Source organism: Copadichromis virginalis, linkage group LG1, assembly GCF_057382275.1.
Source record: "Copadichromis virginalis isolate Kocher_CV1m ecotype Utaka linkage group LG1, C_Virginalis_male_GT1.1, whole genome shotgun sequence".
In the NCBI taxonomy this organism is placed as follows: domain Eukaryota; kingdom Metazoa; phylum Chordata; class Actinopteri; order Cichliformes; family Cichlidae; genus Copadichromis; species Copadichromis virginalis.
The window spans coordinates 41,579,480-41,592,578 of record NC_140618.1 but is presented as its reverse complement, the minus strand read 5'-3'; the positions used below and the strand labels follow the sequence as shown (position 1 = coordinate 41,592,578).

Genomic DNA, 13,099 nt, shown 5'->3' with positions numbered 1-13,099 from the left:
GCGCGACCTTCCTCTGAACCGGAACTTCCTGTTTCAGCCTTTGTTTGTATTTTGGCATGAGGAAGATGGCGGCGTGATCAGATTTGCCAAACGGGGGGCGGGATTGTGCCTTGGATGGATGTTTGTATCTGTGTGTGCCTGTATGTCTGTGTCTATATGTCAGGTTGGGTGTCAGGCGCCACCTCTCTGGGGACATCTCAGGCCCTCCAAGGTATGGAGGCCTATCTCCCCCCACCACCACCACTTCCCCTGCCAGTGGCGGACCCCCTCAGACATCGGTGCGTTGGTGGTTCTTTGTGTCCGGGGATGGGCGTCCAGGTACACACCGGCTCACTCCTTGGCGGCTGCTTATCGGGGCCTGGAGCCTGGGGCTCGCTCGGGCCACTTCGGAGGTGGGGTGCCCCCGGCCTCTCGGCCTGGGGCTCGGTCACTCAGGCGCAGCTGGCTGCCGGCGGAGCTCACGGGCGCGTCACTGCAACTCCCCCTGGCTTCTGCTCCGCGGCTGCTGAGTGAGCCCTCATCTGGGACTCTCCTCAGCTCTTTCTGGGACAGTGGCGCGGCTGCCCCTCTGTTGGTCTTCCTTGGTCTCTTGTGTTCTGGGGGCCTCTGGATGTCTGGAGTTTTGATCTCCTCCATACCTGCTTCATACCCTGGAGGACGGGGCTGTGGCCCCCCCACACCCTCTAGCAGATCATTACATGAAGGAACCTTTTAAAAACAAGTGCGTCCATGCTCACAGGTGTACACACGGGTGATCACACCCACAAACTACACCCTTTTTGGCTCCTACCTCAAAGCACACTGTGTTCTGTTGATCTTATGTGCTGCACAATAATGTTTAATATTTAGTATTTACTGTCATATTCCCATATATCATCGTGATGTTGTTTATTCTATTACTCTTGTTCTCTTCTGCTTGTTTTCTTTTTTCTTTCTCAGCAGGTGATCCAGGTGATTGATATATGCATTTTTTTTTCTCTGCCCGTTCTGTTGGTTTTTGGTTTTTGCCCTTCTCCCCCGTCCCTCTTCTCAGCTGTTTCTCTTTCCCTCTTTCTTTCTCCCCTTCTTTCCCCCAGTCAAGTCTGTCCCGTATTCAGTAAGTGAAAATAAAATTAACAATAAAAGGTGAATCAAATGGACCATTACGGCAAGGCTGGGATGGTCAGTTTGGTAAAGTAAATCCGTTGGGCATCTTTCTTTGCCTTTAGACAATAATTCTGATGCAAAAGAGCCAAACGGGACAGGCAAAAAAAAAAAAAAAAAAAAAAGGAAGGCTGGTTTTCGCAGCCGGTGAGCATCATCTAATCATGCATTCTGTATTTCAGAAGCAGCTGGACTGGAGAGGAGAGAGAGCTGCTGGAGCAGAGAGCCAGCTGCAGTGCTGCTGAGCATTGTGCACTGCAAAGTGCTGAAGCGCAGAGACCGCAGGTCATTTGGGTTACAGTTAGGTTTAGGATAAGGGCTAGGGTTAGGCATTCACTTTTGATGGTTAGGTTTAGGGTAAGCGGCTAAGGAAATCATTATGTCAATTAGATGTCCTCACTAAAATATAAAAAACAAGTGTATGTGTGTGGTTGTGTAGGTGTGTACGCAGATGCTTGAGGGGAGTGTTTAAATGTGTGGGGGTAAAAACACCAGGGGTGGGTTTTGATTATCGATTTATGGATATTGATCTCGATGTCCTGGACTGGAGATCCAGGACAGTAGATATAAAAATATAGATATGTACTGATAAGTGATCAGAATTATAATATTTCTGACTGTCTGAGGCAAAATTTACCTGATTCAAATCGAATCGTGGATCGAATCAATTCAGGACCTTGTGAATCGGAATTGAATCGATTCTAGAAATCAGTGATGATACCCAGCCCTAGTAAACACATGCGCATGCTTAGAATTTTACATCTAATAATCTCTCAACTATTAAAGTAACTGGTGAGCAGTAAATAAAAACCAGGGACAATTTTACTAACTAAAGAAAGGCACATTGGTCCATTAATGTAACCAAATAAACAATACATATTGAATACCAAAATGACTAAACTGACTAAAATTAACTTGCATCTCATTGTGTTGGAAAAGAAGCAAATGCAAAGACAGAAACATCCATCATGTCACGTTTATAAATGGGTGTGACTTTAAGTTGAAGGCCAGTATAATATACCATTGTAAAATTTTAATAAAACAGAAAACATTAGAATATGTTGGTTTCACCTGAAATATTTATTTAGGATCGCTTTTGGAAGAATCAATTTAAACAACCCATCAAACCACATCAAACCAGGAGTCAATGGCAAAGACTGGGTACTTGTTAAAAAAAAGAACTACAAAAAAACATCTGAGCAGCATACTAGCTAGACATGAAAAAATATATACCCACCCATTCCCCTAGTGTGGTTGAAGTCCCCTGTCACTATTTTACAGGACCGTCCATCTCCATTACAAACACCGCAGCGGTCCTCTTTAGCAGATGAGCCAATGATGCTGTCACAGCCGATTTTCTGTCCATAACAAAACAAAACCCAACTGTAAAATGGAGGAAGTACATTACAATTTACATCTTTGTATGCATATGTAAAATTATATCCTTAGGTCAACACACAGCAGTCGCCAAAAGGATTGTATATTACCTTGAGCATGGAATGAGTTTACCACAATATTAACAGATGAAATAAATGATATAATTAACCATAATTTAACAGTAAATAATTGAGGTCTTTTTATTGTTTTTATTGTTAGGACTGAAAAAGAACAGGAATTTCTTAGGTAAACAGAAACTGCAGCCCATTAAAAAAAAGATCAATATTAATTAGTCTATTTCTTTGCCTCTCTCCTAGCATGCCATTACTCACATGCCGGATTTAAAAAAAACAAGCCTCCCACTATGGCGTCATTTTTGTGCCACTATTCTGAGCGCACGTAAAAACTATTTGCAGGTGCAAGTGTTGCATTTTGAGGAGAAATTTATTTTGAGAGAAGAAAAGCTAAATTTGAGTGAACAAACTTCATTGCTGCCTGCAAAAAATGTATTTCAGTGTTTGCTATTATCCACACAGACACAGCAGCCCCTCTCGCTCAGTTTTTGCATTTGCGCTCGCTCGCAACGTGTTGCTCACGCTCTCAACATTTCTGCCCGTGGACGTTCAACTCTTTCTCTACACCGTTATGTTTGTGCCACAAAACCAGCCAATCACAGACTTGGATGCAAAAAAATCTGATTGGTTGTTTTGGTCTCCAATCAGCTCGAAATGACGAAATGCAGCATCCCAGAATGCATTTCGTCCAACACTCAAACGAGGCAGTGGCGGAGGGACGCACAATGGCGGAGTTTGAAATATTACTCTTTCTGGATCACAAAATAAACTTTTAAAATATTTTCAGTCGAGAATGGTGCTGCGTAAACTTCAAATATCTGCTCGATTCATCAAGACATATTTGCAAAAGTGCTCTAACGTTTTCGGAGATGCCTGTTACCCACCAGACATCTCCGAAAGTGGTCAAGGCGCGGCTCCCGGCACATCGTTTTCACATATTTCACACATATTTTCACGGACCGGCCTTAACGTTTCGTGAATAAATACAACAAAATAAAATGATACGACCAAAACAAAAACTGTGGTATTTTGAAAATATAATAATCAACACAAATTCACGGCGTAATTGTGTAACTTTATTAGAAGTGTCCTCCTGAAATGCGCCAACAACATTGAGAGTAACATCCTCCTCTCTCCCCCTTTGGTCGATATGGTAACGCCTAAATATTTATTTCAAAATAAGACACACAACTACAAAACAAATGTAAAGTACGTGAAAATTAGAGATGGACCGATCCGATATTACGTATCGGTGCGATACTGACCTAAATTACTGGATTGGATATCGGAGAGAAATAAAAAACGTTATCCGATCCGAAGTATCACAAAATCACCTCACAAAAGGCGCTACTTGGCCTAACCCAGCTCAGCGCATCAGAGCAGTATGTGATAGAGCTGCTGTTGTCTGCAAGAAATGTCAGTGGTCTGGTGGAGCATTTGGAGCCTTGCTACCTGCTTCCAAACCGCAGCATTTCATCTCAGAGAAAACTATCCCAGAGAAGTAAAACAAGTGTGTAAGTGCATCTCTGAATGTTTGCATAGTATTTCAATGTTTACCTTAACAACTGATATATGGAGCCACAACTGGACTGGCCATCGGAGTTTCATATTGAGGCGAAAAGGAAGCGATTTTTCCCGTACATCAGCTAGAATGAAAAAAGGCACAAAGCTGGAGTTATTCTGTCTTTGCTGCACAGCTGCCTCTTCTTCTCTCATTCTCTCCCCTCCCTCCTTGTTGCTACTTCAATTAAGAAACTGATCAATGATCAGCTGATTGGCTTTTCTGTCGCAAGTCCCGTCTTACTTATTTGTTTATCGCCCACTTCACGCCAGAAAGAGGAGACCAGCGGATAAACAGCAGCAGCACGTTTGATCAGCTGTTGTTAGAATTTATTTAATATTAATTTCTAGTATCAGCTGATGTTTGCTGGAGCCACAGCTGTAAAGCTGCTGGTCATGATGTTGGTTTGGATATGTGGTGAGAGGGAAACATGAAGATGAAACCAGGAGATGTCCTTACTGAACCATCAGAGCTGAACAGGTGATGGAGAAACAGGTTTACCTTTTAGGTGACATGAATGAGTTGAAGTTATGAACTGTTTCTGAGAGACAAATAACACCAGGATCCTTTTCTAAGCAGCTGACAGCTGGTAACTGTGCAGGGGCGGGTCTAACAAAGTGTTGCCAGGGGGCCAGGTAGGGCATTAACAGGGAAAGGGGGGCACAAGGAAATAATTTTCTTTGTTATTTCATTAAAAATGACTAACTTTTAATAAATAATAATTCTCTTAATCTTAACCAAAATGGTCATCTGATTACATGTATAGAAGTCCATTACTGTATATAGTAACTGTTAAGTCTAATATACACTAAGCTATAGTACTTGTACCATCTGTGCAGTCTGCAGTTCTGTTGAAGAAAGATGTTGAGTCCATTTAAATATTGTAGAAAAATAATTGATTTCTGTGTATTTGTTTTACACATGCATTAAATTAAAGTTGATTATGTTGATTAAGCATTGTGAGGTAGAGGGTGGGGGGGTGGTTCCCTAATATTGCTGATGGGAAGTGGTAATCCTATTAGTTAGGCTGTTTAATATTTCTGCTAAGTGCTCTTTAAGAGACCAGAGTAGGGAGGATGGTGACAGGTAAGACTTAAAACGGTCCAGTTATGAAGCTGAACTTTAATCTCAGCCAAACCGATTTACTCATGAACAAATCAAACACTGAAATAAACCAAACATTAACATTTAGCAGTTATCTAAGTGACTTATATATCGTGTTTAACCCAAGTAGCGAAAGACCGCAGGGGGTTTGAAAATGATGTGCTGGGAGTCTGCGCCTTGACCACCCAAATAGCCAGGGCTGGACTGGGACAAAAAATCGTCCGACTACACCACCAGGTGTTACAGGAAAAACCATAAAGCCTTTGAACTAAAACAAACGCTGTTGTGACAGTGATGTACACTGTCTTGTTGGTATATATGTAGGATTTGTATACAGTGGATCACCTTCATGTTTCCAAACCAATATCATGACCAGCAGCTTTACAGCTGTGGCTCCAGCAAACATCAGCTGATACTAGAAAGTGATATTAAATAAATTCTAACAGCTGATCAAGCTTAAACGTGCTTCTGTTGTTTAGCGCGACATCTGCTGGTTTCCTCTTTTTGGCGCAAAGTGGGCGATAAATACACAAGAGAGAAAAGCCGATCAGCTGATAGGAGAGGGAGAGAATGGGAGAAGAGGCAGCTGTGCAGCAAAGACAGAATAACTCCAGCTTTGTGTCTTTTTTTTCCATTCTAGCTGAAGTACGGGACGGATCACGTTCCTTTTCACCTCAATACGGATGTGTTGTAATTTCTCCAGCCCACAGTTGATCATGACCAATTGGCTAATCCACCACCTTTCATTCTTTATACCGTTACAAAAACAAACAAACAGAAATGAAAAATCACCATCGGCCCACCAGTATGCCCAATGGCCAGTCCAGCTATGCGCTCAGCTGGTGTAGTATGTCACAGTGACATCCCAAAGCTTTTTTTTTTGCTCGGGAATTACTGAATCTATCTAGAGCTGGGAGGTCCCCAGAAGACAGAAGTCACGAATGGAAAGAAGTCAAACTGTATGTGGTCTATTTCATCACATATGTGCAATATTGGATACATATGTACCTGACATCTTCCATTAACACACAGGTCCACCTCATACGGTCCACAGGGAGTCCCATCCATTACTCTGTCAGCCATCAGAACTGGGATGTCTCGGCCCACTGGGCTGCAGAACAACATGCATGGCTTATCTGCTCATAAACACACACAAAATCCAGTTGTAAGATGTATGCATGTATGACAGTCAAGTCTGATTTTGAGCCGGTGTTAATTCAAAATAATAGAAATATTAATGGCATGGTGAACTGGGTTCACAAACAATGACTTCTAAAAGTATTCAGTGACAGAGTCGTGTCAGCTTTGAATGTATTGCTGCCTGACAGGCTGAAGATCACAGGCATCCAGTACTGATTTCTGTTGATTACATTATGTACTATAGATGATGAATTACTCACAGAAATCTTTCTAGAATTTGTAGCTGCAGTTTTTAAACTGATTGGTGAAACTCAGCCTGGTACCATCCAACCTAATTAGTTTCAATTGTTCTTTGTACGGTTTCTTTTTAGTACCACTTCATTTTCCAGCCATTTGTTTTCCCGATAAGTGTTGCTGCCATCAAATTAAAAGTAAGCTAATATTTTTCATGAAATAGTAAAATGTCTCACATATTTCCTGTGTTCTCTTGGGAATAAATTACATGTTTGCTCAGTTTTATTGGCATTTTACACAGCCTCCTTTTTTTCTTTTGTGGAATTGGGGATGTACATTTCTACATTCAGTATAATTAAAAAAATACGGGCAGCTGCCAGTTCTATCCCTTAGCTGTCCAGTAGATACACTTATGGTATCAATTTAAAATTCCCTTCGCTTTGTTCTCAAGTTATCACATTCACAAGATTTTCAGCTAAGGGGTAAAAACTGTATTCAGTGTTATTCTGGAAAAACGAGTAATGTAGTTATTCAGAAAAAACATGACTGGAGGACTTTACCTAACAGTTCTGTGCATACAGTGTGAGCTTTTACTTTTTACACTCCAACTGGAGTGATTTAAGTGGTTTTTCTTACCTGTTCTGTACCTCTGGGATCCAATCACCCAGGGGTCTAGAGCAGGGGTCCCCGAGGGCCGGTGTCCTGCAGGTTTTAGATCTCATCCTGGGTCTACACACCTGAATCAAATGATTAGTTCATTACCAGGCCTCTGGAGAACTTCAGGACATGTTGAGGAGGTCATTTAGCCATTTGAATCAGCTGTGATGGATCAAGGACACATCTAAAACCTGCAGGACACCGGCCCTCAAGGCCTGGAGTTGGGGACCCCTGCTCCAGAGGATGCTCTCACATTTAACTTATTTAATATATTTGTGCTGGCATCCAAATCAGTTGAGTTGATTGGTTTGCCCCAATTCAAAACTACAATATTTTTAAACGAATGCCTCGTACACAGCAGTGTACCCATCCCAGACTCAGTACTGGCTTGTTAATGGCTAAAACTGTGGGAGCAGATATTGGGATAAACAAAGCATAATCCAATATGATCCATTAACCTAACCACTCATGTTACTGACATTATGGATTAAGAGTTACATATGATATATGTCACGGTGCTCTGTGACCCACAGTTCTCTTTATGGTCTTGTGCTTATGTTATAGTTTCAGTCTTTAGGTTTCTGTCTCGGTGTTTTGCTGGGTCTCACTTGTTTCGTGGTCTCCGTGCTCCACGCTCTCCTCTGTCAGTCTCCATGTCACAGTGTCAAGTCCACGTCTTTGTGAATGTGTCATGATTCCTGTTTGATTTTGACACTTCCTGTGTTCAGTGTTTTCACTTTTGCTTCCTTGTCTTATTATATGTAATTAGTCCCAGCTGTTTTTCCCTCATTATCCTCTGTGTATTTATATAGCGCCAAATGACAACAACAATCACCTAAAGGACAACCTTTATAGTACTCTGACTGTTTGTCAGCCTGGCTACAGAGCTGAAGAGAAACCTTCTTATTGTCTTCAATCAGTGATGAATAGTAAGATGTTCTGGCTTTGCGGAGGGCTTTCTTATAAAGCAGCAAACTATTTCTCCAGGCTAAATGATGATCCTCTAAATTTGTGACACGCCATTTCCTCTCCAGCTTACGAGTCATCTGCTTTAGGCTACGTGTTTGAGAATTATACCACGGAGTCAGGTACTTCTGATTAGAGACCTTAGTTTTCACAGGAGCTACAGTATCCAGAGTCGTACGTAGTGAGGAGGTGAAATTATTAACAAGATAATCGACCTCTGTTGGGGTAGCGTTCAGATAGCTGCTCTGCTCTGTGTTGGTACAGGGCATTGGAGATGATAACAGTGGGTGGATTATATTCTTAAACTTAGTTACAGCGCTTTCAGAAAGATCTGCTGTGATGAAGCCTACTCCTCCTGATGAATGTTATCAGGAAATGATCAGACAGGAGAGGGTTTTCGGGAAACACTTTTAAGTGTGTGATTAAATTGGTGGGTGGGTTCTTTTACATTTTGAGAGAAACCAAATGAGTCTATTAACGAATGCCGTGCTGAGGCTGTCATTTTTAGCATTATTTCAGCGAGAACTAAATCAGATAAAAAGTCTGAGAAATCAGACAGAAACTCTGTGTAAGGCCCAGGTGGACGATAGATGACCACAAATAAGACTGGTTTTTGAGTTTTCCAGCTGTGGTGGACGAGGCCAAGCATTAGCCGCAGGGGTCCAGAGAGGCGTCAGCCACGTCTGGACCCCAGAGTTCTTGAATCCATTCAGCCTGTTCAGTCGTCTGTCTACGCTTGAAGCTCAGCCGGGCAGTCTTAGCCTCCTGTCTCCACTGAGAGCTCAGGCAAGCCAACCCAGCCTCCTCTGTTGTCTGCTGGGGAATTGGGCGAGCTTATCCAGCCAGCTACTTACTCGGCATTGCTGTCCGAGCCTGAGAAGTGTCCTGAGTGGACTGTGTGCACTACGCAGCTCCAACCAGCTCTGTCTCTGCCAGAGGCCTCCACACCGTCTGGTTCTGATTCAGCTCCGCTCGCACCACACATGACAATATATGATTTGAAAAGCATTGCCATAGTTTTGAAACTGACATCTGATGCCCAGACATGCTTCCAGACAAATTTATAAACTGCCGATGTGCTTCAGAGTTTTACAAACACACTATTGAAAGGCACTGATTGTAATGATTGTAACTGTGCAGTACGACGTTCTATGGAACTCACCGTCATTAACAATAGCAGTCAGCATGCCGCCCTTCTTGTTGGCTTGTTGGTTATAGGATAGACACTGCAAATCTCTGAAGCTGGGTGACCCCTTGGGACAGGGAGGGGCTTCACAGGCCTTGTGTTCCACACTGGCCTGTGGGCAGTGTCGCCCACCTGGACCAGGTCTGTGCCCACGCACACAAACACATACAGTGTGAACACTTAGTTTAGAAAACAAGAAGACTGGAGCGTTAGTATTAAAGTAACACATGTAAGCATTACATACATTTCATAATGCCTGTAAGGACCTTTTTAGTACTAAAAGCAGTATTTATTTAAACCTTATTCAGTAGATTAATACCTGCAAAGTGCCTTAAACCTCATACTTCTTTTTAATAGCCAGCAAGGGGACACCTCTTCTGATTGCAAAAAGACCCTTGCTATGTGACCACACTTTATATTAGCTTGTGGTCTTAATCAGCAGCTGCAGTGTTTCTGTTTCACAGTCAGCATATGTAATATATAAATGAATACATTTTTCAGAAATTGGACATTTCGGTGCTATAAATCCTTTGTAGACTGATCTCATGAAATATTCTAATCATCTGGCATACTTACCTTTGAATTGTTGTGGGATAAAAGCCACCATCAAAATTAAAATGAAACAAAAAAATCTCAAGATATGTTAAAGTTTACCTTTGAGATTCATTCACAAAAGAAAAGTTTTTGCAATATTTTAATTTTTCAGTTATATTAACTTCAAATACTTGTGATGTTAATGAGACCAAATTTGAAATCATAACAAAATGCCCCCTCTTTGCTTTCTGGTCTCAGGTAGGCGAACGTGTAACATTAGTAAGCAAATACACAGACAAACTGGTGACGTACGGAGGGTTGTCACATTTCCTCTGTCTGAACTGGACTCCAGTACCACAGGTCCTGCTGCACAAGCTCCACTGGCTCCATGGACTCCAGTCACCATCCACATGCTGAGGGATGGGAGTCTTACTGACACATTCGCCTGCCCTGCACCACTGACAAAAACATATTGAGATGTTTTCACAAATACTTTATTCGTAATTTTTTCAAGCTAACACGCAATATAAGCTACTGGCCTGAACGACCTGTAGCTCTGAGGATTGGTGAATGGATGCAGATTGTTTTTGAGCAAAACAGTCCTACCTTGTCTGCCCCACACTCCGTTCCGTCCAGGGGAGGATCCAGTTTAGTCTTGCAGGATGTCTCTCCCTCTATTAAGCACCACAGCCCAGCACACATGAGGTGCTGAGACATAAAGATGATAACATGAATTCCCACATAAATGCGGGTGTTAACATAATATGTTCAATGTTTCGATTAATTTACCACCAAACTCTTTCAAAACATATTGTTTCTTTTCTCTTGTCTTTTTAATCAGTAAAGTAAACACAAAACTTCTTGTTAACATCCCACAATAAAAACAAAGCATATGAGCATCTACTGCCGATGACAAGATAATAAATATATTAGACAGAAAAACGAAAAGGAAAAAGGGACCTGTCTCCCCCACAACTCGAGCTTGAACACATGCACGTCATCCCCAGCAGGTGAGAGGAAGATTTTTATACATACAGTATTTTTAAACCATTAATTTTGTTAATTTCTTCCAATGAAAACAAATGGTTTTGTGGAATTGTTAGACCCTTACTTTTCATACTAAAAATGCTATCAGCTGGTCACAGGCAAAAATATTTGAAGGACATTATTGAAAAAGTTTGAGAAACAATATCCTAGTGGTCGGTGTGCATATCTCTAACCACCAAATCATGTAAATATACTACACTGTCCATCAACCCACCAATATGGTGCTGAAAGATGGCTTTTGCATTCCTCAAGCCAAATGCCATCACATTCTAGGAATACAACCAAGATCAAGTAATAAAAGCTGTCACTTCATGTGCTCTTTTTGACAATGCACCTGTCAGTAACATTTTCTGATCAAACCACAATAAAACTTTTCCTCTTTCACTCTTTTGCACCAACAACCATGGAGCATGTACTCTACCTCAGCTTCTAGACATTTATGGTTCCAAAGACAAACTAAAAATGCTGGAAAATAGGCTGTGCATCCCCTACATCAAGGTCATGCTCCACTCAATCTGTGCAAGAAAGCACATCACCTAGCAAACACAGATACTGTATTTCAAAATGAGTTTACAAGCCTGAGCTTCAGGCAAATGGTCCGGATTCCACTAGCTACCAAAAGGGGACTGACAACTGTATCTCCTCCTTGACAAATAGGAGAAGACATGACAAGGTTTTAACAAATTAACATGAAATAACTTCACCGACTTCTGATGACCAGGAGCTGAAATCACATAGTTCTTGGCCTATAATGGTGAACTCACCAGTGGAGAAAGAGCCAAGGACTAAACTCACACAACTTAGCGCAGCGATCATATCTCTCTTTTATTTTAGCCGGTGATGCAACCAATGTCTCCCTTGCCAGCTCACCTGCAACAAATAAATTGTTGCCTGAACCCATTCACATAGTCATTTGGGCTGGACTGCTGCCTGATGGAGAGGAGGACACCGCCACGGCCCTTCTGAGGGTGTTCGACTCCGACACTGACAACGAGGATTTCTTTGGTTTTGAAAGTGACAACAAAGGAGAGAAGCGGAGAGTGGATGACGAAGCCACCCTGAGCCTGTTCGTTTCCGACACTGGAGGAGAGGACTTTGGTGGTTTTAGTGCGCAGGAAGAAGAGAAAGATGGTGAGTGACTGACTTTTCTTCTTGTTAAAGCCGTGTCACTGCACCTGAGCCTAAAAGGTAGTCCGAATCTATTTTTCTGGTGTGCTGTAGGTTACTGTTATGTACTACATGTGCAAATATGTACCCATAACTTGTTTTTCAAAATATTAATAAAAGTGATGTCTCCAAACAGTCATCTCTTTCCTGATTCCCTTTGTGCATATTCTCTTACATATGATAAGTCAACATTGAAACACCTGCGGCTTTTAGTCAGGTGCGGCTAATGTATGTACAAAACAGGATTTTCCCCTGATTTTAGCTTGTGCGGCTAATATTCAGGTGCGCTTTGTAGTCCGGGAAATACGGTAATTTAAAAGGATGGTGTCTTGTTATTGCTTCATCCAAAAGCACAAAGCGGGAAGCATGGGACAAGGTGTCTTATTTTTATTATGAGAATAGTCAGAATAGTACTTTCTGAAGAGTTTTAAAAAAAAAGCAACCATTAAACTATTTTGCTATTTATGGGAAGATTTCTGAAATTTTAAAATCCCACCTCCTTTAGTAAAAGCTGCCTAATATATCAAATATTATACACAGGTGCAATGGGATTGTACCTCCATTTCACTGCAGAAGGTTGCATTGGTTCCAAAAAGGATCTGGCACTGTTCAACCACACTGTAGTGCATGCCGGGCAGCTTGGGGGGCAGCTGGACCTGGTAACGCCTCCTGAGGTCTGTGTGAAGTAGGCAGGTGCTGGTTTTTGATCTGTTTGAAATACCAAAAAGAGACATTGATCAGGTTTGCTAACAATAATCAATTTTACTTCAAAAAAATTCTCTTTTCATTTTCTTTTTATTGTCCCATTCACAAGAGACTTGGCATTTACAGCAGGGATATTTAAACAGTATTTTTTCTTTTGAAAAGAGATATAGGTGGTAATTGATGATATCAACATCCACAATGCAT

The 13,099-nt window shown here is 41.7% G+C and overlaps 1 protein-coding gene across 1 annotated transcript in view; it reads right to left on the bottom strand.

Moving 5' to 3' along the window:
• Positions 1 to 13,099, bottom strand: part of adamts17 (ADAM metallopeptidase with thrombospondin type 1 motif, 17) — a 105,075-nt gene that overhangs the window by 33,617 nt on the left and 58,359 nt on the right. Inside the window, exons 10-15 of the mRNA XM_085463471.1 lie at positions 12,748 to 12,898; positions 10,583 to 10,684; positions 10,289 to 10,434; positions 9,419 to 9,585; positions 6,268 to 6,395; positions 2,381 to 2,501 (exon numbers count right to left, since the gene is read on the bottom strand). Coding sequence (XP_085319597.1) covers positions 2,381 to 2,501; positions 6,268 to 6,395; positions 9,419 to 9,585; positions 10,289 to 10,434; positions 10,583 to 10,684; positions 12,748 to 12,898 — 815 coding nt within the window. The remainder of the gene's footprint in view (positions 1 to 2,380; positions 2,502 to 6,267; positions 6,396 to 9,418; positions 9,586 to 10,288; positions 10,435 to 10,582; positions 10,685 to 12,747; positions 12,899 to 13,099) is intronic.